The 25,789-nt window shown below is 35.7% G+C and overlaps 1 protein-coding gene across 1 annotated transcript in view; it reads left to right on the forward strand.

Annotated features, from left to right (window-relative positions):
- The window catches only part of LOC135215665 (endoribonuclease Dcr-1-like), a 178,889-nt gene extending 153,554 nt beyond the window's left edge, over positions 1–25,335 (forward strand). Inside the window, exons 8-10 of the mRNA XM_064250609.1 lie at positions 2,605–4,671; positions 4,914–5,134; positions 19,204–25,335. Coding sequence (XP_064106679.1) covers positions 2,605–4,671; positions 4,914–5,134; positions 19,204–19,614 — 2,699 coding nt within the window. The 3' untranslated portion in view covers positions 19,615–25,335. The remainder of the gene's footprint in view (positions 1–2,604; positions 4,672–4,913; positions 5,135–19,203) is intronic.
- The last annotated feature ends 454 nt before the right edge of the window (positions 25,336–25,789 follow it).

A 25,789-nucleotide genomic window follows, 5' to 3' on the forward strand; every position in this document is an offset into this window, starting at 1 on the left:
ACCTCAGGTTTGTGTTCGAGGGAAAGGTTTATCAATTTCGGGCTCTTTGCTTCGGTCTTTTGACTGCTCCTCAGGTTTTCATCAGAGAAATGGCTCCCATTGCAAAGTAGCTACACCTACAGCAGGTGAGGATCTCCCTGTATTTGGACAATTGGCTTCTCAGAGCCCATTCAGAGGGTCAGTGCACAGAGGACTTTGGGAAGAGTCTCTTGTTAGTACAGGAATTAGGAATTCTAGAAGTCCCAATTGATCCCCTTTCAGATGATTCAATATTGGGATGGTAATAGTGTATCAGGATTTTCGGGTTTTCCGACTCCAAAAAGGATAGAATCTTGCATAAAGAAGGTTCAGGAGATTCTTTTTCTGGAAGAATGCTCAGCCAACAATTGGGTGAACCTCCTTGGTTTTCTATCATCAATGGAACAGTTCGTACATCTGGGCAGACTACATCTTGGACCCGTAGTTCTTTTTGAAAGCGAGCTGGAACCGGAAGGTTCTTTCAGACTCATATGTGTTTCCAGTGACAAGGGTAATAAAGGAGGATCTTATCTGGTGGAACTCCAAGGAAAGATATTCTCAAGGAAAGTCTCCTTTTTTTCCGTTGACCCAGACCTAAACTTCTCAGATGCATCGGACTTGGGATGGGGTGCTTTCTTTCAGGGATATGGTTCCCAGAATAAAGGCCATTCCAAATAAATGTGGAAGATCTCAAGGCAATTCAGTCCTCTCTAAAAGTAAAGAACAAGACGATCGTAGTCCACTCTGACAATATGACAGCACGCTCTTACATAGCAAAACAGCGAGGGACCTTCTCTTATGGGCAGACCAGAACGACACCAGGATAATTACCAGGTTTATCCAAAGAAGGATTAATGTTTTAGCAGGCGAACTAAGGTATTGGAGAAAAGTCCTCTTGACGGAATGGACCTTGGATCCACTGGTTTGCTTAGATCTGTGGAAGGTTTTGGGGAAAACCAATGATGGACCTTTTTGCCATGTCTCAGAACATCCAACCTCTCATTTTAAAATCCATCACCACAAGCCTATGTTGTTTAACACATGCTTCTCCCAAGATCACTTTGCAATGCGTCACATTGCTTTTGTTAGCTCCTCTAACCAAGATGTCATCTATTTGCCTTTGCACTCCTCCACTTTCATAAGTTAAGTACTTATTTAACTTCTAAAACCATGTGTTCATACAAGGCAATTCAAAACTCTGAGCCATCTCTAATATATATATATACAGGCAGTCCCCGGTTAATGGGGATCCAGTTTTATGACACTTGTCTACCGCCATAAAATTGGTGGTATATGGCACCAAAATGCACCAAGTTTTGGTTATTGGTGCTGATAATAGTTATGGCACCATAATATACCTAAATGAGGTGCAATTAACTGGTTATTGGCACCATAGAGAGCCAGTTTTCAGTGAATGGTGGTTTTCACTTATGAGCACTCCACCAAGAATGGAACCCCCCACCGATAACCAGGGAATGCCTGTAATGCCCATCTTCATTTCTCATTCCAAACCCATGCTCTCCATGTACCTCCTCATACCCATCTCTCCTCTCTCCCACCCTGCCATTCATATGAGCTCCTATTATTAGTTTCTTCTCCTCTTTCACTGTTTTATGGCAGCCTCAAACCCTTGTCTTACTATTGTGCACCTGAATTTGATGCATATGTTTACGTACACATATGTATATATACACTGATGGAGAAACTAATAGGTAAGAAAAGTTCTTATGCAGCATGGCAGAGCAGTTTATACTCTGTATGTTATTCTATATAATCTGTTCAAGATTCTCAGTTTGCTGGTATGTCAACTTCAGAATAGCTTACCTAATAATACATGCAATCAATGAACTTGAAAAAATTCAGTCAATACGCCATACCACCTGAAGACATTTCTTCAATACACTGAGACAGTTGACAGTGTGCAGTTCACCAAACAAAATAAAATAATAAACTTGTGACTTTTACCGCCTGATTTATGTTTATTTTTTGTTTTTCTTAGAATAATAACAAATGGAAACTCATTCTTACTCAAATGTAGTAGTTTAATACAGTGATGTATGATTACTTGTGATACGCTTTTAATGGCAGTAGTATAGCTAATTTTATTATAAGAAGGGTCTGGATAATTTTGTAAATTTTCCTAGTCAAAGTTGGGTGTCTTTTTTTTTTTTTTTTTTAAATGAGCAAAAAGAGCCAGGTCAGTTAAAGAGTGCTGAGGATGTTTGTTGTAGTACATTGTACGTAACAAATGTAATGAACTTACTTTGTGTGTGTCACAAGTGAGCGATAAGATTTTTTTAAAAACTACTTCTCTCAGTATATGTCGGTGAAAGCTCTTAAATATTACTTTTTTTTATTTATCTGCTCTTCTGAAGGTCATGTTCACTGCACCGTGTAAATGAATACTGAAAATTGTTTACATATTCCAATTTAATTTGATTCAACAGTTCAGACTTCATTTGTTATAAGTTATCTTTGTTCATAAAAAACAAAGATGGTATCCAGATCGTTGTAAAATCCAACTCTGAAATTTTGATCTTCATAAGGTTTATTGTATGTGTACTATTTTTTTTTTCTTTTTTTCAGATTTTGATTGGCCCCCATTAGATTTTGGATGGAGTCTTGCTGATGTCTTAAAGAAGAACCAAGAAAATCAACAGCAGCAACAGCAGCAGGAATCTTTTGAAAAAGCAAATGAAAGCAACACCAATAAGCAGATGAAGAAGAAACTGGAATCTCCTACAGATTCTTCTCCTACTCCTTCAAAGAAAAAAATCACCAAAAATGGCATTGACATGGAGATTGGCACTTGGTCAAATGACATGGCTGTGGACCCACCAACACCACCTTTTGATATGAGTGCTGATATGAGCACAGCTGATGATTTTGAGATAGACACTTTTGATCCTAATGTTGCTTTACCAGATAACCTAACCCTGTTGGATGGGTTTACAGCAAATGATGATGTTGAAGGAGAGTTAGGTGCCGATTGGGGCACTGGTATTACTGAACGTAGATCCAAAAGTGGATGCCACAAAGAGAGTGGCGAAGTATTCCGTGTGGGTTCTCCATCTAATTTTGAAGCTGACGGTTGGGATATGTTCAGTGGTCCAGAAAATAGTTATGGTGGTTATGGAGCTTACGATGCATACGGTGGCTATGGAGACTTCCAAGGCTTAGCTGATGATTTAGAGGGCTGTGAGTCTGATGTTTCTTCAGATATGGAAGATGATGACAAGAGTCAAATTGACAAGTGGGATGAAGAAGGGAGCAAGGGTCGCTCTGGACTGGTTGCTGACGAGGGGTCATCAGATGAAGAGGTTGATTTGCATTGGCCTTTTTGTGATGATGACAGTATCAGGATTGCCAAGGAGACAGAATTCCAGAAATACCTAGATGAGAAATATGAATCAATATTGTCAAGTTCATCTTATTTGTCAGAGAGTGACCCATTAGTGATAGAAAAAACATTCAGGAAGAATGTGAGTGATAATAAAGTCACAACATGCAAGGACGTTGCATCCGTTACAAAATCTACATTTCAAGGCTGTGAACAGAAGGTTTCTAAAGGCTGTGATAATGCTCAACTATCTACCTCAACTGTTGCTCTGACTGTGAATCGCACACAAACCCTCACCATTTCCATACGGGATGTTGGTGTTGAAATATCCGCATGGGAAAATGACAATAATGAGATTCAGTTCAGTTTTGACTTTCAACCAGATCTCTTGAACCATCCAGGACCTTCTCCAAGTGTTATTCTGCAAGCTTTAACCATGTCAAATGCAAATGATGGGGTCAATCTAGAAAGGTTAGAAACTATTGGAGATTCATTTCTCAAATATGCCATTACCACTTTCCTGTATTGTACATATCCTCAGCGCCACGAAGGCAAGCTCAGTTATTTACGCTCGAAACAAGTCAGTAATCTTAATTTGTATCGTTTAGGTAAGAGGAAGGGCTTGGGAGAATGTATGGTTGCTACAAAGTTTGAACCCCATGATAACTGGTTGCCCCCTGGATATTTTGTCCCTCGTGAATTGGAGGAAGCTCTCATTGACTCTGGAGTTCCTGCTGGTCATTGGAATATGGCTGATTTACCAGGATTACATGATTTAGCTAGTGATGAAATAAGAAGGTTGGTACAGGAACGGTCAGAGCAAATCAAACGAAGCAAAAATGAACAAGTTACCACTGAGTTAATGGCAACACAAAATCCTCATGACCTCCCCATCTTCATCCCATATAATTTATTAACACAGCATAGTATCCCTGACAAAAGTATTGCAGATTGTGTTGAAGCTTTAATCGGTGCTTATCTGACTACTTGTGGTCCACGTGGTGCTTTATTGTTCATGTCATGGTTAGGGATCAAGGTGCTGCCATATAAAATTGAAAAAGGTTTAGCAAGTGAAGAAATCATTTATGGGCATTTAGATCCACCACAGTCACCACTTCACCATTGTCCAGTTGTTGAAACAGAGAAACAGTTGGAGCTATTACTGAGTGGATATAAAGTCTTTGAGGAAAAAATTGGCTACCATTTTCGTGATCGCTCATACCTCTTACAAGCCTTTACACACGCTTCATATTATAAGAACCGTTTGACAGACTGCTATCAGAGGTTGGAGTTCTTGGGGGATGCAGTACTAGGTAAGAGTTTTATAATTGTCATATAAGTAGCAAGGGTGTTTATTTGAATTTTCATGATTCATAATTATGGATTCAGTAGTTTTATTCGTGCCTAAGGCTCAAGATAAAAAAAATCTAATTGTAAACTGATGATTTTTATTAAGATATCAGGAGGTAGATTTTTATTAAGATATCAGGAGGTAGATTTTTTATTAAGATATCAGGAGGTATATTCTATTGATATATTTTTTTTTTTTTTTTAGACTACCTAATAACTCGACACCTTTATGAAGATAAGCGACAGCATTCACCTGGTGCTTTGACAGATCTACGATCTGCTCTCGTCAACAACACTATTTTTGCCTCGCTAGCAGTAAAGTATGACTATCACAAATACTTCCGTCATTTTTCGCCAGGCTTAGACCGCGTTGTTAGGGATTTTGTTAAAATGCAAGAGGAGAATGGTCATAAAATAAATGAAGAGGTGAGTACCTATTAGTGCAAATCAAGTTTTATAGTAATATACTAGTATACTAGGGTTCCAGGTCAGGGGTTCATGTCGTGTTATTGTTGAATGCACGTTAAAGATAATTCTTCAATCTGTTGTCTGATTAAACTTTATTTTCTTTTTCCAGACTGACTGAGGTCAGCATGTTCTTAATATGTGTATCTATTTTGATGACATTTGTATGTCAGTGAAATTTTTTTATTAATATAAATTTGTTGGGAAACTGGGAGACCTCATAAAACTTAATGAAAGTATAAGAGAATCAAGTTATGTTCAGAGATTTCAGTGATTTTTTTATTTTTGAGGCATACCATAGGTGGAGTGAGACAAAGTTTTTGTAAAGTAACTGCCCATGCAATAATACTACTGAGAATATGAACATATCAAGATGACACTGGAACTCTTGATATTACAGGCAAATTGGTTTCGACCCCTTCTTTACCAACAGTTTGGTTTGGGGTACATGTACTACCAACCTTCCCCTTCTTGTTTCTAGACCTCTTATGATTTAGTAAATTTGGTTTGAAGGGTTTGGAGCAAAATAAATTGTATTGGAGTGCTCGGCAAGGTCCCAGGCATACTGAAGTAAAACAAACATTATTGCTAACAACCTAGATTCAGACATTTGGATGTATACTGTGTTTACATACATGCACACACACTTTAATATTTAGAAACAATTGTAATCCCTCCCTGAAATAGATGAAAAAAGAGTTACAGGGTAACACTCACTCATGGTATTGAATGTGGCGACTCAAGTGGAAGGGAAGGTAGGGTACGTCATTTCACCATGTGCTGCTGGTCAGCAATCATTGAATGCATTGTATGCTTTGACACTGTTGTTTAATGCAATGATAAGTAAAAAAAAATATAACCAAGAAACCATGTTGGTTTTTTAGACATACAAGTGTGAAAATGTAAAAAAAACTTCTACACCATTTGTAATTTTGTTTTTCTGTGCTTCTGTATTCTTTCTCTGGAGATACTTCAGGAAAAAGTTTATATGGGAAGAGGAATAATTATACTCGCCTTATAAAGTAAAATCCGTTTACTTTATATTTAATTATTAGTGAAAAATTTGGTTTGGTAGCTAATATTATGTTTACGTTTGGTTAAGCTTCTCAGTAAAGAAGGGGTGAAGATCAATTATTAATTAAGTGTTCCAGCAGATTCACCCAACCGACTCAATACTGGTGGAAGCTAAAAGGCAGGATTGACCTTTGCATTACAGACCATTGCCCTTTCTAATCCACCAGCATTGTTATTTTACGCCTTGTCTGTGGTTCCACCTCAAGGGATACTTTCTAGTCTTTAGTATTAAATGCTAATAGTATACTATTAGCATTTGATATGAACCACTGAGCTCACCTCTTTGGGTTCCCACGAAATAAAAAATTTTCTTTTCTCCCTCTGTCTCCATAGTTTTTTCTTACATCAATATTTATTCCTTCATTTTCCGTTCTTCTCATCCTAGGTAGGTCATATTTTTTAATACTGAAATACCCTTGCACTCCCTTCAACTTTGCTGTTCCATATTTTAAAACTTGTTGCAACCTATTTTTACATATGGTAGCTCTCTGAAGTTTCCCTTTCTGCACCTTTGTAGCTTCCTTGAGTACTGTTATAAAAGCAGAGGGATCAGCACTGAATTTCCTTGAGTGTCATTTATTTATTTCAGTCTTTTGATACACCTGTTACACTCTTCACTCCAGAACTTGAATATTATTCTTTAACAACACTTGCTTACTGTGTCAAGTACCTTTTCAAGAGACACTGGTATCATCTCATTTTTGCTTGTTACTTTTCCTATAGTTGCTTTATTATACATTGGTATTTCCTTTTCTGGCAGGAAATTTAACTAACAACTATGACTAGCCATTTTTCCTAGCTTTGTCTTTGGTATCTTATGTCACCTGTCTTCTACCCTCTTTCCTATTTGCATATACGTATTCATTTCCATCCCAGCCTCTCCTCTGCCTGAGCTTTAAGCTCTCTTCTCGGTGGCTCTTTGTACACTGCTTCTTTCATATCCTTTCCCTGATGTCACAATTCATACTACTTTCGTATGTTTTACATCCTTCAGCATTTTTCATTAATTGTTTTTGATGTTCTATTTGCAAGTATACGTTCTTTTTACTCATTAAATTTTTGTTTTGCATACTGTATATAATTTCTTTTTACTTCCTCTTTCTTCAAGATCATTTTATCCATCACAGACAAATCAGCTTGCAGAAGTCTCTGATGTGTTAAGCTTGCCTCACCTGGTATAACAGTAATTTCCTTTTCTTTGTGTGTGGCCCCGTATGGGGCTAGTGCCATCTGTGCTCCTCATGTGGTATACTATAGGCATTACTTAAGGGGGCTAGCTGGCTAATGCCATTGTTAAAGGACAGGACATTGACATTCATACCACTTAACCCTCTTACGCCGGAGCGGTAAATAAAAAATTGTCTCCCGTGTGCCGGAGGTGTTTCAGAGTGAGCGCGGAAGCGGAAAAAATATTCTTTTCAAAAAATCACAACGCGCTTAGTTTTCAAGATTTAGAGTTCATTTTTGGCTCCTTTTTTTGTCATTGCCTGAAGTTTAGTATGCAACCATCAGAAATGAAAAAAATTATTATCATATATAAATAATGCGATATATGATAGCGCAAAAATGAAATTTCATATATAATTGTATTCAAATCGCGCTGTGCGCAAAACGGTTAAAGGTAACAAGTTACTTTTTTTTCGTTATAATGTACACTAAATTGCGATCATTTTGATATATAACACATTGTAAAACGATAAAAGCAACACAGAGAAAATATCACAAAATAATGCATGAATTCGTAACGCGCGGACGTAAACAAATACTTTTTTCAAAAATTCACCATAAATCTAAATATTGTCCTAGAGACTTCCAATTTCTTTCAAAATGAAGACAAATGATTGAATATTACTATACTGTAAGAGTATTCGCTTACAATTGCAGTTTTCGACCATATCTGACGAGTTAAAGTTGACCAAATGTTGAATTTTTGTATATATATATTGTTTATATGCAATTATTTCGGAAATAAGAAAAGCTACAACCTTCAAATATTTTTCGTTTTATTCTATAAAAATTTGCGCACATTTTCATATATAAAACTCTATGAAATGCCTAATATGAAATGGAGCAAATATTCCGAGAATGGGACGTATGTATTTCGGAGATTTGTGGCGGAGAATCCGCGCGCAGAGGGAAGGAAAGATTTTTTTTTAAATTCACCATAAATCTAAATATTTTGCTAGAGACTTCGAGTTTGTTTCAAGATGAAGATAAATGACTGAATATTACTAGACTGTAAGAGTTTTAGCTTACAATTGCGTTTTTCGACCATTTCGGTAGAGTCAAATTTGACCGAACGTGGTTTTTTTTCTATATTGTGATTTATATGCAAATATTTCAAAAATGAGAAAAGCTACAACCTTCAATTATTTATTGTTTTATTCTACATGAAATTGCGCACATTTTCATATATAAAACTTTATGTAACGGCTAATTTAAAATGGTGCAAACATTACCACAATCGCACGTATGATTTTTTCGGAAGAGTTACCACGCAGACGTAAAGAAATGTTATTTTTTTCATAAATTCACCATAAATCGAAATATTGTGCTAGAGACTTCCAATTTGTTGCAAAATGAAGGTAAATGCTTGAATATTACTAGAATATAAACGTTTTAGCTTACAATTGCGTTTTTCGACCATTTCGGTAGAGTCAAAGTTGACCGAAGGTTGAAATTTTGGCAATTATTGTTATTTATATGAAAATATCTCAAAACTGATAAAAGCTACAACCATGGGTTGTTATTAGTTGTATTGTGCATGAAATTGCACACATTTCCATATATAAAACTTTATATAACGGCTAATTTTAAAATGGTGCGAACATTACCACAATCGCATTATGAATTTTTTCGGAAGAGTTACCGCGCGGATGTAAGGAAAAAGTTTTTTCATAAATTCACCATAAATTGAAATATTGTGCTAGAGACTTCCAATTAGTTGCAAAATTAAGGTAAATGATTGAATATTACCAGAATATGAGCGTTTTAGCTTACAATTGCGTTTTTCGACCATTTCGGTAGAGTCAAAGTTGACCGAAGGTTGAAATTTTGGCAATTATCGTTATTTATATGAAAATATCTCAAAACTGATAAGAGCTACAATCTTGAGTATTTTATTGTTGTATTCTACATAAAAATGCACACATTTTCATATATAATACTTCATGTAACTGCTAATTTACAATGATACAAAAATTATGTCAAAGTGACGAAATAATTTCAGAGATGTGTCACAGATACTTTTTAGTGCGGCAAGAAAGAAATTCGCGCTTGCGCGCCTGCGTAACAATTGTAAACAAAACAACACCTTGATCCGTGAACTCCCAGCATCCCCCAAGGCGCGTGATTCAAAAGTTTTAGGCTGATAGGCCTATAAGTGTTTTTCCGCAAATTAAAAAAAAAAACTTTTGTAAGTCGACGTAAAATACGTCCAGTCGGCACACGGGAGACAAAAAATGTCGACGTTAAATACGTCCAGTCGGTGTAAGAGGGTTAATAAGGTGACATGGAACATCTCCAAACTGCATATGATTTTCGCTCTGATCTTCGGTTTTGTGATGCCAGGGCGATTTATCCTGAAAATAACCCTTTTTCAAATTCTGTCTCCTCCCTTGACACTTAATATTAAGACCTGGGATTACTACCATATATAGACCTGATTTAGACCTCCAATCAAATGAGTTTTTTTTTTCTAAGTCATTTATTTTTGCTAGATGTGAATTTTTTCATTATGGTAGAAAATAAACCCTATAAATCAGGAAGAAAATATAAGAAAAAATAGCAAAAATTGGAAAAAGGGCTTTATCTGATTGTTCTATAATGTTTTTTTAAGTTATATACCAAATTTAAATGCTATAGCTTTATAACTTTAGGGAGAAGATAGAATTTGAAGGTCAGTAAGTACAGTTTTGAGATATGGGCATTCAAAGGTTTTCTTTGTATTTTTACAAAGACAATGTCAATTATCATAATTGTCTTTTTACATTGTCTTTTTACAAAGACAATGTCATTTATCATAATTAAATCATAAATGAAGATCCCTTTGCTCATAGATTGTAGCCTGGGGCACTGCGTCAGGCAAGACAGGGCACTTTCCTACACAACTCTCTCCTTTGCTAACTCTGCTATTAGAGCGAATTTTCTGCTTTTGCATGTTAGCCAGATATTTTCCTTGTCTTTTCCTCTTTGTTGGCATGATGAAATTCTTCCCGAAACAAAGATAAAACAGACGCTCGCACTGAAGGGTGGTAACTTGCTGGGAAAGTGTCTTGTGACTCAAGGAATCTCTACAGATGCCCTTGCTCTAAATTTGTTTGACAGTGATTCTCAAAATTTGATAACGGAAGAAATATTGTATTTTCTTGTACGGATCAATGTTTTTGGCTTGAGTTATGTTTACTAATTACCATATAACTACAAAAGAAAAAGGAATTTTTGATGAAATATTTTATATACACATTCTTCATTGCCATATGATGGTCCTTGAATTTTATCATAACTTTGCATTTTTTGCCCTATACCCCCATATATAGGGGTACCAGCCAGCCCCCTTAAAGTTCTTTGCAGCATCCCTTCTGCCCCTAGCTCCAACCCCCTCTCATTCCTTTTGCTGTAACTCGGTTCATATCACCTTTCTTCCATCACACTATCCACCCTCTCCTAACAATTTTTTCATAGTGCAATGCAAAGTTTTCCTCCTTTTACACCTTTCAAGCATTTTTACTGTTAATATACATTTCAGTGCTGAATGGCCTCATAGGCCAATATTCAGTCAGTCTATTCTATTCTCTAATGATGATAAAATCAATAAGTTAAAGTTTTCCCACATTTATGTTATGTTTTGCTTTAGAGAATTGATAATGTGTGTTATCAGTTTTGTTTTAGAAAATATTAATGTGCATTGTGCTTAGGAACTTGAATTGACTGGTTGAATTTCAGAAAATTATCTTCCATTTTGTTTTTCTTCCCTTCATCACATCCTAAAAACTACCCCTGACACTTCCTCCTATGTAGCTGTTTAGTTACAGACAGTCCCTGGTTATCAGTGGGGTTTCTGTTCCCAGCTGCTTTACGATAACTGAAAATTGATGTCCATAGCACTGATCCCTGGTTAACGGTGCTTATACTTAGGGATAGGCGCATGTTGGAGCCGAAAATTCAGTTATCATTGCTAGACGAGCACTGTAAAACTGGATCACCGATAACTGGGGAAGGCCTGCATTTAGGTATACAGTGGTCCCCTGTATTCGCAGGGGATGCGTACCAGACACCCCCGTGAATGTTTGGAACCCCTATAAAAAATGCTAAAAACAGCCTATTTTGTTAGTTAAAACTCAAGAAAAACCCACTAAAAATTTTCATACTTGGTTTTTTTAGTAGTTTTATCACAAAAAGTGCATTTTATAATGAAATTGATTAAAAAAAAAAAACAGGAATTTGTGGATATTTCTCATAGAAAAATACTGCGAATGTGCGAATTTTCCCCGAATAATGCGGGGAAACGTTCCCGAGAGAAATCCGCAAATGTGAGAGTCCGCGAATCAGGAGAACGCAAATACTGGGGTTCCCCTGTATTCATGCTTCCCGTTTATTGTGGTACTTCTGTTACTATGTGATCTTTCCCAACATTCTTTTTTTCCTCTGGGTTTTATAGATTTTTCAGTACAGGCAGTCCGGTTTTACAGCGCTCGTCTAGCAACGACAATAAATGATTTTTTGGTGCCGATCCAGGGTTATCGGCGTAGAAAACTGGGGATTGGTGCTATTGTCACTGGTTTTCAGTTATCGTCATGCTGTCAGGAATTGAACCCATGCCAATAAACAGGGACTGCATGTACTGCATACGGAGATCATATGCATTACCATATTTTTTAAGATCATCTTTATATTCTTTATCCTTTTGTATGGTTGTCTCCTTTACTCAGTATACCGACTGCAATTTGTCTTGTCTCTTCACAGCCCACCCGAAGTCTCTTCACAGCTCCACCAGAAAGTTTCTCTTTCTCTATTTTGCTGATTGTGTTTGTTCCAGCTCTGTTTGACCTGTATATCAACTGCCTGGTTTTTAATTCTCTTCATGGCTAATAAATGTCTTATGTTTCCTTTTTTCCCCGATAACAGAGTAGTTTCATTAGTTCTGAATACTTGCTCTGGTTGAAAAATTTCTTTTGAACTTTAGTCTCTTGATGGTGTCCAGAAACTCCATAGCAGAAGCTGCTGCTCTTGTAATCTCTATGTTTCACAGTCCAAATTTATTAATGAAATTATCCAACCAGTATTTGCTGGCTTTGAATCTGGAATGGTAGGTGCTAAATTGACCTTTACTTGGCTTGGGATTTGTATAAGTGGTCTTTTCTCACATCATATTATGCATTTCTTCTTGGCAGTCCTACACCCAAAGAAAAGTGTGGTTGCATTAATGGCTGCACAGATTGAAGTTGCAAGATCCTCACTTTTTTTTCTCTTGGTAGCTCATTAAGGAGCACTAGGAATTTTGTACTTATGAACTATGATTAAATTTAATATTTATTCTTACATGAATACAAACCATTGGTCTTTATGAGGAATTACCTTTAGCACAAGCTGAAGCAGGCTATTCTATGCAGCAAGGTTGTTGGGTAGTTGAACTACTGGTGGGAGGGACAAGTGTACCCTCACCACCTCCCTTCACTGGTTATTGCAACCACTTGCCTTATAGTCTTCATCCAGAGCAGATTTATTTAATTGCCTTCCTCTGCCTGAATGTTTGCCAGCTGTTCTCTGCGCTTTGTCACGGTTTTTCCCTGTTGTGTTGTGCTTTGTTATATTGATAAATTGATATAGCTGTGCTCTTTTTCTTTTGTCTTTGAAATGCAGACCCAAGAATCATCTAAGCCTTTTCCCTGTCTGTGCTCTGGCAAAGGGAAGCAACGTTGTTGTTGCTTCCTTTCATCCATTGAAGTTGACCTGTACACTGTTAGCACAAGATGCTGCAAATATGTCTGCTCCTTTACTGATACAGGCAGTTCCCTGTTATTGGCAGACTCTGTTAATGGTGATCTGGTTTTATGATGCTTGTCTACCTCCTTAAAATTGGTCCAGGTAGTCCCCAGGGGGTTACGACAGGTTCGGGTTACGACGTTCTGAGGTTAAGGCGCTTCTCAATTATATTCATCAGACCTTACTTCCAGGGTTACGACACTTACAACGCTCATCTGGGAGAAGAAATATGACTCCAAAAATGCAAAGTAATCCAATTTTGAAGGTATTTATTATGCAAAATGCAATAAGAATGCAGTTTACATAGTTTTCAATGAACCCAAAGCATTAAAAGTAAGGTTTTCCTAGGATTTTTGACAATGTTCCTGCTTATGACGATTTTCGGCTTACGACGCGTCTCAAGAACAGAACCCCCGGCATAACCCGGAGACTGCCTGTAATTTATTGTGCCATAACACAGGTGATATTAACTGGTTATCGGAACCATAAATCGCTGAGTTTCTGTTAATGGTGGTTTTCACTCCTCAACACCCTCACACCCGCCGATAACCGGGGACTGCCAAGTACTTCTGTGGAATGTCGTCATTGGTCTCTGGAGCAGTGGATGCAGTTTGCTGGAAAGAGGAATTCCAGGAGAGCTGCCTGCCTGTCCTCAGAGGGCTATCGTCAGGGCTGTACGAGGAAAAAACCTAATTTGGACCATAACATCTTCATATACAATTAAAATTTGTTATTTTAAATCTCATTAATCTAATGGAGTATCAAAATACTTCCTAAAGTGTTAGATGTTCTTAACATAGCAACTGATAAAAGTAGCTAGACTAGTGTGTGTGTTTACAAATCATCAGATTTTATTTGTATGGTTGAATATGGAAAGCATTCATGAATTTTAGATATTAGCAATAACTAAACTACTTCATAACCATAGGCAAACAAATAATAATAATAATAGTCAATATCTACAATATAACTTTAGGTGATGTAAATGAATGTACAGTGGTCCCCCCATATTCGATGCGTACGAGACACACACACACACACACACCGTGAATAGTTGGAACCCTTATAATAATGCTTAAAACCACCTATTTTGTTAGTTAAAACCCAAGAAACCCCCACTAAAATTTTTATACCTGGTTTAAAAAAAAAAAGAAAAAAAAAAAAGATATTTGTGGATATTTCTCCTAGAAAAATACCGCGAATAGGCAAATTTTCTGCAAATAATGCAGGGAAATGTTCCCGAGAGAAATCCGCGAACGTATGAGTCTGCAAACCCAGAGAAAGCAAGTACGGGGGTCCACAGTATGTATTTTCATGTAAAACTGAATTCATTGTCCAAAATTCACTAAACATTGTCATCCACTTTAGCGACCAAAAACCATGTCACCTTCATCACCATTGTTATTACATCCACCTGGTGCATCTCACACTAGCTCAGTTGCACTTAACTGTCCTGCACAGGACTTGACACAACTGCAAAGCAATAATACCGAACAGGCAGATGAAGCAGCGCCTCAGGGGCGTGGTTGGTATGGTATTAGTGTCGCACCTCGGTGGTCGCAGGTTCGATTCTCGGCCATTCCATTGAGGAGTGAGAGATGTGTATTTCTGGTGATAGAAGTTCACTCTCGACGTGGTTCGGAAATCATGTAAAGCCGTTGGTCCCATTGCTAAATAACCACTGGTTCCATGCAACATAAAAGCACCATATAAACAAACAAACAAAGGCAGATGAAGCATCTGCGAAAGTACTCCATATGGGTTGGCATTCACCTTTGTCATCTTTCTGCCAGCCCCAACCACTGAAGTCAGGGATAGGTTTGCATAGTGAAAGTTGCATTGCTCCAGAAAAAGTTTGCTTGTAATAGTGCTCACTTCGTATGTTGGAACAGTGCCGCCTGGATTGGTGGGATATTCTCCAGTTGTAAATAATTGATGTCTTGCTTCATTTACATCCACTGCATTGCTAAGTGTTCAATTCTATTCATATGAGGCTCTGTGTTAATGAGAAGGATCATTTATCAAAGCAATCAGTGTATCAGGTGAGTGAGGTCTGAAGTGCAATTCCAAGCTGCCCAAGCTGACTTTTCTGTGTCCAAGAAAGTGAGATGTTTTATCACAACCAGTGAGGCTGTGGAATAAGGGAAGTGCCAAACATGTTGCTTGTCCAAGACCTGAACATAGATGCACTGTAATATCTCAATGTTTTTTCCCAGTGCCAAAACCTACCCAAAGCTCTTTGAGACCAATGGTAATGAAATGATGGGCAGCCAATACTACAATATCACTATCAACAGCACCAATATATGCTGCACTGTGCCTCTCTTTTGCTAAATGAACAAAGATCCTGGTGTCAGCATCTGCATGACTGCAGATCAGCTAGTTCATTATGATCTATTGGAGAGCACTTTGTCAAGGAAAGTACTGAGGAGAGGTTTGCCATCCATATCATATTTAACAATGTTAGTGTTTAAGGACAAGAAAAATTCCTTCTTATTTTCAACATTTTTCAGGAATTCATTCCAGTCACTTGGAATGTTTGTGCTTCCATCACCAATTCTTGTTCTAGCACTTGTCCCACGACATAGTTGCGTCTGTGACTTTAGGTCATCTTTATCTGGATAAGTATCCCATATAGCATCAATACACTGGGTACCATTTTTTTATTTCTGAAATATGGGATGATGTCTAGTATGACATACTCACTGAAGGTTTTTGATTTTATAAGGAACACCATGTGGCCAACTTCTGCCATGTGCAACACCACAACAGTGACTAGAATAAATTTCTGGTCGATCTGTTGATGCCTGGATACATTGAAGAATGTCTTGATTTTACATCAGTTCTAAGCATACCTCTGTCAGCTAGGCTCAGTGGTTCTTGCTGATTCTCATTTTTGAAGAATTCTGTTACACTTGCATCAGGGTGTGAGTGGAGTGAGAGGAAGAGCTGTGTGATTAAAGTCATGTGACTTTACCTTTTTTGGTTTTAGTTTGGTCAGGGAGATTAGCAAATATTTTTTGAGTCTCAGTGACGTATCGTTTATGAAGTTTCTTCCCAACTTCCCTGATATTACATAGAGAATCAGCAAATGACTGCTCCATAATATTTTGTGTTTCAAGAGCAATAAGCTCTCTATTTGCTCTCAAGAAAAGGGTTTTCATAGAGTCCTGTTGCACCTCCATGCTCCTGGAGATTCTTGTTGCTCTGTTCATGTGCTTGATCTTTCAAAATGAGGCTGAACTTTCTAGCTTATTTCTGCACCAAAAAAATTGCCCTTCACAAATTTATCATACACCTCAGGGTGCTTGTCAGGAAGCTGCATCATATCACATACGTGAACTGGAAGCCAACGAGCATAGTTTGTGTGGTCAAATGCATGAAACTCATCACAAGATTGTACATATAGTTTAAAATCACCCTCTCTTATTGAGCGCATGAAACGTAACATCAGCATTTCGATTTCCATGACAGTGGCTTAGAACATGAATTGTAGCACAGTTTGTGAATGTTTGTCCCACTCCTCAAATGACTGAGGTGATTCTGTAGTTTCCTTGTAGTCAGAATAGGCTGCTTGCTTTAGCATATAAAGTGCCATGAGAGTTACTTATGGGCATACCTTGTGCATTTAATGTGATGCTCATCAATATATGTATTAATAAAAAATCATAAAGAGATCAACAGATTCTTCATTCAGTACTAATGTGTAACTTCAATGACAGCAATTTATGTTAAGAAAATAATTATCTATTCTAATGAAAAAAGATATATTGATTTGGCTCCCAAGAGTGTACACATGATTTTTTTTTTGTTATGCAGTAGTTGCAGTTATTTCTCCCACACTTTTAAAAACCATAAATTCCTCAGTTATCAATTTTTTTTTTTATGAAATTATCAGGTCCTATAGGGCACAAATATTATGGTTATTCAGTATTTCTAAAAACCAAATATCTGTCGTATTTTTTGCTCAGAAATTTTTAAAGTGGATTCTCTTCTCTCTCTCTCTCTCTCTCTCTCTCTCTCTCTCTCTCTCTCTCTCTCTCTCTCTCTCTCTCTCTCTCTCTCTCTCTCTCTCTCTCTCTCTCTCCTAATTTTCATCAAAATTTATTTCAACAATAGAAAAAAATAATGATCAAATGCCAAAAGTTAGTCAAAACAAGTTAACCTAGACAAAAAAATTCTTAATTCCGTGTTCAGCACTGACGGATGATCTGGATACACTTCGCAGATCTGAATAATACGTATGGTGATGATGATGATACCGATCATTCATATACATTGCGCTATGACGTCACAAATGCGCAAGGATGAGCCTTCTATCTTAACTAATGGCTGAGTGGAAGCCTTCAGAATACACTTCGTAGATCTGAATATGTATGGCGATGATGATGATACCGATCATTCATACACGCTACACTATGATGTCACAAATGCGTGAAGCAGAGCCTTCTGTCTTATCTAATGACTGAGCAGGAAATCTTTCTCTCACATTCCCCCCACCCTTTCAGATACCAAACCCCACCCTGCCACCCCACCTAAAATACTTGAAAAGACAATAGATTTAATACATTTGTAGCATGTGACTCACAGACTTTGAACGGCTTCGCAGGTACAGAAAATCTATTTTTGAGAACTAACAAATGCATAAAAGGGGAATCGCACAATTCGAACACACATATTTTGGGACCAGACTGTACGCTAACTAGAAGCAAGAAAATCACTCTGATTTGAGTTAAATATGGTGAAATAAACTTAATGTAATTTTCCTCGGCTGATTTCCAAACAAAAACACTTATTGCTATGTTTGTATTTTAAAATAATACAGTGAACTCCTGTATTTGCGTTCTTAAGATTCGTGGACTTTGCTATTCGCAGGTTTCTCTATGGAACGTATCTACCCGTTGTTTGTGGGAAATTCATCTATTCATGGTATATTTTTCACTGAGAAATATTCACTGAATCTATTTTCATATCAATTTCATGACTAGTAAACTTTTTTTGATAAAACACGTTTATCTGGTTATCTTTAAACAGAAATTGATGCCTAATAAAAAGAAATTTCCAATTGGTATCATTGTTCATGTTCATGAAAACATAAACAATGCTAATGGCACATCATCGCTATTTTTGTATTTTATGAAACAATAGTAACATGAGAATACTCTACATAAAATATTGGATACAGTGAAGTAAAGTATAACTTTTTGAAAAATCTATAGAAAAATGCGTATTCATTGTCTGTAATTCTTATGACACTAATATGTGAATATTACATATGCTACTTTTATATATCATGTATGATACAAACCCCTTAAAATTAGTTTAAAAACTAGGTCTTCAAAAGTCACAAGATAAGTGAGTATATATACGGTAACCAGAAGCTCCCCTGTATGCAGATGGTTTTCTAATTTAGCAGTCATCTTATACTACAGATATGAGATAAATTCATGAAAATTTTACCTTTTCTTATCTAAAGGTCATCTTATGCAAGGAAATATATGGTACTATGTGTACAGCACTGTATTTTAAAGGCAAAATAGATTAACGTGTATGGGTGTTCTCAGTACATAATGTCTGCAAAATTCCATAAATTATTACATATTATTATTGATGAAAATCCTGACTCAGATCTGAGAACCGAAAACCTGAGAAATTTAAGGGTGCACTGAAGAATATACATCAAATTGTATGATCCCTTACAGTAAACTGAAAAGCAACACTATCAAGTCATCTGCAAACACTTTAAAAAAATTAGAAATTGGAAAATTTAATAAAAAGCAAGATGTAACATTACCACTAAAAAGAAATTGTTAGTGTAGAAACTTGAGAAAAAACAAGCAGAGGATGAAATGCTGTAGCTATCTGCCCCTGTGGTTTAACTTCCCCTGGCTTATGAGGAACTTATGTATTTTATGTTCACTTATAGTGTCAAGTAATTGGTCTCTTATGTTAATGATTATAATTTTTTACAGTACTACTTCATGGAAGAAGATGAATGTGAAGCAGCAGAGGATATAGAAGTCCCCAAAGCACTTGGAGACGTGTTTGAGAGTGTAGCTGGAGCCATATTTCTTGATTCTGGTAGGTCTCTAGATGCTGTATGGACAGTTTACTACAAAATGATGTGCCGAGAAATAGAGCAGTTCAGTGGAGTTGTGCCCAAGTCTCCAATTAGAGAATTATTAGAAATGGAACCTGAAACTGCCAAATTTGGCAAGCCTGAACGACTTGTTGATGGAAAAGTTAGGGTATCTGTTGAGATTTTTGGAAAGGGTTCATTTTCTGGCGTTGGCCGTAATTACCGCATTGCTAAATCTACCGCAGCAAAGCGAGCACTCAGGCACTTGAAAAAGCTGCAGATGATAGCCAATCAAGGTGTGTAATTTACAGATAACTATTAGGTTATGGTAAAAAGTAGAATTGTAAAATTTATTTAGAAATTTTATGTACCTTAACGTAAGTTCATGAAATGTTCTTCAAATATTTATTCATATTGTGCGCAAATTTTCATTTTGTAAGGGCATCTTTGGCATGAGAAGTTTGCATGATGTTTTGTTGCATTGGCACACAAGTGGAAAGAATGTAATTTGAATCATCATAACTTGTGGTTAGTTCTGCTGTTAAGGGTTCTCTATAAAAAACGGTTTTAGTCAGCAAAATGAGTGTTACACTGAACAGTACAAAAGTGCATAATAGGCAAAAATTATTTGTTGCAGTTTTTCCTGCATTAGTCAACGTGCAATTACAAAATGTAAAGTATATATATCAAAGACTGTAAAGTTTGTATTATACAGTAATTATTACTCTATATAAATATAACATCACCATTAATAGTTCATCTATGAAACATATATGCAGTGAATTTTATGTTAGAGCAAGAAAATCCATTGTCAACTAAACTGAATATCTGGCTTTGATTAGCCATTGTAAAGCCAGGCTAAAAGACAATTGTGATAAAAAAAGTTGTAAAGGTGGTGTCAGCTCAATTATTTGTTCACATTATTAACAATAATGCTGTCTTATTTGTAAAACAATACTGATAAATGTATTAGTTTTGTATCTGAGTGAAAACCTTGTTACCTGATACTACACTCTATAAGGAAATCCTCAATTCGTTACACATACAGTCAAAGAAGGTTAAGGATGATCTTCATATCTCAGATCCTACATGATTTTAATGAAGTCTTACATTTAAAAGAGAAGGATATTGAAATTGCAAATATTTAATTTTTGCACTCAGAAATGCAGAATACCATACTGTGTTTAAAAAGGAAAGCGTGCTCCATGAAGTATAAAATCATAGCATACTAAATTAGGTTTTAAAAGTACTGTTAGGATTTGTTCTATGCCAAATTCATCTTTGTCAATTTTTTAACATAAAACTGCAGTTTAACCATATGGTCGCCACATGTTGGCTTCAAGGCAGTTTACATGAGACAAGTGCAATTACAATTCTTTTATCAGTATTGAAATTCTGTGGTATACCATATAAATATAGTTATATTGAATCAAGTCCAAAAAATGTCACATATGTCATAACACAACACAAATTCATTATTTTGAGCTGCAAAGGTAGACTGAAGGAAATCAGGAGTACAATTTTCTCTCCATTGGTGACAGCTGTTCTAACTTATCAGATTACCTTTACAAGACCTTGCTCTACCGTATTTCCTGTTATCGTCCCTTTAGGCTCTCAAGATAATGAGTTTACATATGTATTTGACCATTAATTATGCATAACTGATGCAGTTGGAGTTTGGTTTTCCCGGTGAACACAATTTTATGATGGTGGAAGTATTTGCAACTTCACAGTTGGCAGTGATTAAGGAATCAGTTTGCCTCTAGTGCAAATCCTTTGTATGTTATTAGCTGTGATCCCTTACCTGAGACTCATTACCTGAAATTTAAGTTCAAATAATCATATCTGCTGTGAGTTCTTTGTTTTGCAGTGTTCTGTTCAACTGCAAATGTGTGTATGTTTCTTGCAGTCATGTGAAGGCATTGTTTACTTGTGGATGGCTTTTGGGATATTTTGATTCCATTGGAGAGTGATTCATAGCAGTAATTGTTTTACTATCATACACCACCTACTTTTCCAAGTAATACTAACTCTGTTTGCAGTATTGGGTGTATTTCTTACTGAATAGAAATCACTGTTACATAAAGAAAGCACAGCACTGAATAGAAATCACTGTTTCAGAAAGAAAGCACAGCAGAACATCTACCTTGGTTTACCTCTTATTTTATATACTAGTGCAAATATGTTTTAGGGTTTTAAGATTGGAATCATTTAATTAAAAAGACCATTATTTTTATTTTGTTAAGTTTTACATTTTTACTTTAAAAAATGGGTAGTATGTAGGTAGGATGTGGGTAACATTCAATATATTGTGATTGTTTATGCTTCTGTGGTGTTTTGGTTATTAAGTTATGCACATTTTAGCATTATAAAAAGGCAACTAGGTTACCAGTGGAAAAAGTGTATCCATGTGCTGATGTCGTTATTCAAGTGAAAAGATGTTTTAGGTGTTGTGTTAATTGCTTGAATAACCTAAGTACTATTGTGTTGCCTGCTCTTTGCCTTTGATTTCATAATTCATTATGTGATTATTGTGTGCTGATAATTACTGGTTGGATATTTAGAACACTTTTTTACAATGATGATGATTGTAAATTCCATATGCAAAATTATCATGTTACATATATATATATACATACATACATACATACATACATACATACACACATATCTATCTATCTATCTATCTATATCTGCAGTGGTAAATTCTATTACATAAGAAAATTGCAGTGTCTGTTGAAGTATAATCTGCTAAATGTCAGGACTGTGTTCTGCTCCAGATGTAGTAAAGAAACCCCTTTTTGAGAACCAAAATGTATTTCAGTCAAGTTATTCATGTTATGTCTACTCTTGAAATGACCTACTACACTGTATAATGGTGTTTTAAAATTTGAACTGAAAGTCCCTGTTTTCATATTGAGCCCCACACAACATATTTGATGATGATCATTCCACTCAGTGGTGATTTTGTTAGTTAGAGAAAATGTATCCTTTTAAATACAACAAGGGCTTTTGCATTTTAAATAGAATAGGTGTGTAATATATCAGTTATTTAGTAGTAACCTATTCAGTAATATTTGTGTCAGTTAATGCTCAGAAATTTAGGTGCATGTTTTCAATATAGTGAGTAGCATTATGTGTAGTAGAATGATGGGAATACATGATCATGACATGCAGACTGATTTATGCTGGTGATAGCTAGTTGCTATATTTAGAAGTCAGATGGATTATTCAATAATTAGATATATATCTTTATTTCAGTTGCCAGATTATGTATGTGAAAAAAGAGAGAGCGATAAAATTCTCAGTCTTATTTACTAGAATCAAACTTTTGATTCAGCCATTATAGAGAAGATTTATAACAGAATTTTTTCATCATTCAGGAATCATAGTTTTTAATGCAATCACGATTATTTTTTGTCTTGGGTTTCTGGTATTCATCCAACATATTTTCATTCGAAATGTCATTCTCCATGACTCGTGATTTTGATGTAGACAAAATTAGCATTTTCACAACTAGCTTTTTATTAACATATTGCAGTCGTGTAGTTGTCATTATTATAGATCACCTCAGTCTGTTGGTAGCTTGATCCATTTCACAATATCTTATATGATAGTGTTGATATTACATTATTCCAAATGTTTATTGTGTGAAGCTTGGATCCCTGGTAATTTGCTAGTCTTTTTTTCGGTCCAAGTAATTTTTCTCCCTTTAGGGGCTCGGTTTTAGCATAGCTCATTTGCTATCTTTTAGGGTTTCACCTGTCCAGTAAATCCTGTAAGGGCAATAGGCATCAACTCAGTGAATGACTTCAGCAATGCAACTGCTGCCTTTTGGTAGGTTGTGTTGAGCATTCATTCGTCACTGCCATAGTTCAGTATGCATTCAGTGGGTTTTTGCAAGGCAGCTTGCAGGTTCATTGGCAAAGCAAAGAGAAATGGTAATTTTTTATAAAATAATCATAAGTTTCAATATTTATCACCTGAAGGCAAGAAAAATTGACTGAAATTGCCCATTACCACATATTTTTAGAATTTTGCAAAAAGATAGCAAATACAACATAGTTTTAAGTGGTGTTTGTCACTAAACAATTTAAAAAAAATGTGCCATTGCAGGCTGTTTCTACTAGCATGTGTTGCCTCTTGGCTTACAGCATGAGAGACATTGGATGCTAGTTGCCTATTTTATTGTGATCCATTCCCTGCACTGGTGCTCAGCTGTGTAGTTTTAAGGACTTTACATAATTTTTAAGAGAATATGCCATAACATTTCTTATTTACTGCTTTTAAAGTACAGTTATGTATATTAACAGGCACATGACATTGATATAAGGTTTTTTTTTTTATCATTTCTCAATATTTTCTCCCCTAGTTCACTAGTAGATAAATATCAATAGTAATTTTCATGGTGTCCAGTTATAGCTTCAGTGTAGTTAACCATCTTGTTCCATAAGGTGCATTATTGAGGTTTTATAATTTTAACAGGGGGGGATAAAAGGAAAGCTGACCAGTTCCTAAATGGCTTGTGTTGATTTTTTTTTTTTTTTTTTTTTTTTTTTTTTTTTTTTTTTTTTTTTTTTCATTTCATTGGAAAGAAACATTTCACAAGATATTTTAAGGAAACTATATCTGAAAATCAGTGCACTATGAACTGCGCACTACCTCAGGTTTTGTTCTTACGGTATCTTAATTATTCTGTTTTTCAGATTTTGTTTTGCTTGAAAGTTTTTCAGATTACATGCTACTAGATTTCATAAAGTTTCCCATGAAGAAATATTTTATTGGAAATATAATCATCATTAAGTTACAGAACACTTTGTGCATCTTGTAGGTGATTTTTATTTTGTACCTCTGAAAATGAGTATGTTTTTAGAGTAACGGGAAAAATTTTATTTGTTAGTATTTAATTTTGATAAATCTTCATCAATTTGTTCATGTCTAAATAAATACGTATAGTATACTGTAATTGTATAAGAGCTGAAAAGTTTTGACATCAGACAGTTTTCTATCATTTTTATATTCAATCATAATTTTTAGGGCTTTCTTAATTATATTACAAAATATTTCTTGTATTAATAGAATTTTTTTTATTTAGTTTAGTTGTCATAGTTCCTTAATGTTTTTATATGAATTGCAGAATGATTGTAGATTGGTATACTCTATTGGTTATGGCTAAGTTAAGTTGTAAAGCTGTTTTCACCTGTTACTTTAACCTCAATTGTGCACCATATAATGTAAGCCCGAGTTTGTGCCAAGTTTGGTTTCCATGTCACTATTAGGAGTAACGACTCTTCCAGCGTTTCCTGGGTGATAGGGGTCCTAGACTTGAAGTAGAGCTCAGGTAGGATGCAAACTGGTTTCCACTTGTATATAAGTCTAAAATAAGAGGTTAACCCGAGATTCAATCTGTTTTTGCTTGGGAAGAAAGTGAATTTATATATACCTTTGTACATCAGTGAAAAAATGCTGAACAATGATTTGAATGGCTGTACTAGCTTTAAAATGAGCAGTTAAGAAAAGTTCATAAATTCAGAACATTTATTGTATGATATTGGTTTTCATTTAATTGATTTGGAGCTTTAAGTTTTTGTAGCCTTCAAAAAATCTCATCTTTTATTAACAAGCACACTTAATTAATACTATGCTAATTATGTGCAGATTGTTACTTTTTTCTAGTAGTACAATCTTGTAGAAATTTGAAAATTTGTGATCCAGGGGCTGCTTTTGAATTTTTTCAGGGTTAAATAAGTTTATGGGAAATTATTTATTAGTCTTTCTAATATTTCTTGGAGAAAACAATCTTGGTGTAATATTGTTTTAAGAATTGTCAGATCAGTTGCCATTTATATACTTTTGCTCATAATTTTTTTTTCGTTACTGTACAGTTACTTTGTTTTGGCAATGCATTGAGAATACTTAGGAATACTTGAAAAGTAGGTTTTTTCAGGCATTATTGCTGTATTTGTGTTATTATGATTACTTTTTGCAATGTTAATTTTATATTATTAAATAATTTAACAAGGCATTGAATTGTATCAGTTTCAGCTACACCAAAATCGATCTAATTTGCACAGACTATACTCTGTTTTTTTCCATCTGTCCACCCGCATATGGTGTTCGCGTATGGTAACACTGCGTCCCGGTTTGCCAATAACATGGTTATGGTGGGGATGATTGTATTCTTGTAATACTGTCAGTCCTACCAAGCAGTTTTAGCTTGCACTTGGGCCACATTAATGATGTCCTATCCCCCATGGGGTGGGGTAGGGATGCAGACATTTGGTAGTCAGTTCTCATTTGTGCCATTAGTGAAAGAATAAAACTTCATGAAAGGCTGATGATATCTTTTTAAGGTTTTCAGTTTTTTTCCTCTCTCTCTCTCTCTCTCTCTCTCTCTCTCTCTCTCTCTCTCTCTCTCTCTCTCTCTCTCTCTCTCTCTCTCTCTCTCTCTCTCTCTAATCTTTATGAAAAGTATAAAT

The sequence above is a fragment of the Macrobrachium nipponense genome, chromosome 5 (assembly GCF_015104395.2).
Source record: "Macrobrachium nipponense isolate FS-2020 chromosome 5, ASM1510439v2, whole genome shotgun sequence".
NCBI classification, from domain to species: domain Eukaryota; kingdom Metazoa; phylum Arthropoda; class Malacostraca; order Decapoda; family Palaemonidae; genus Macrobrachium; species Macrobrachium nipponense.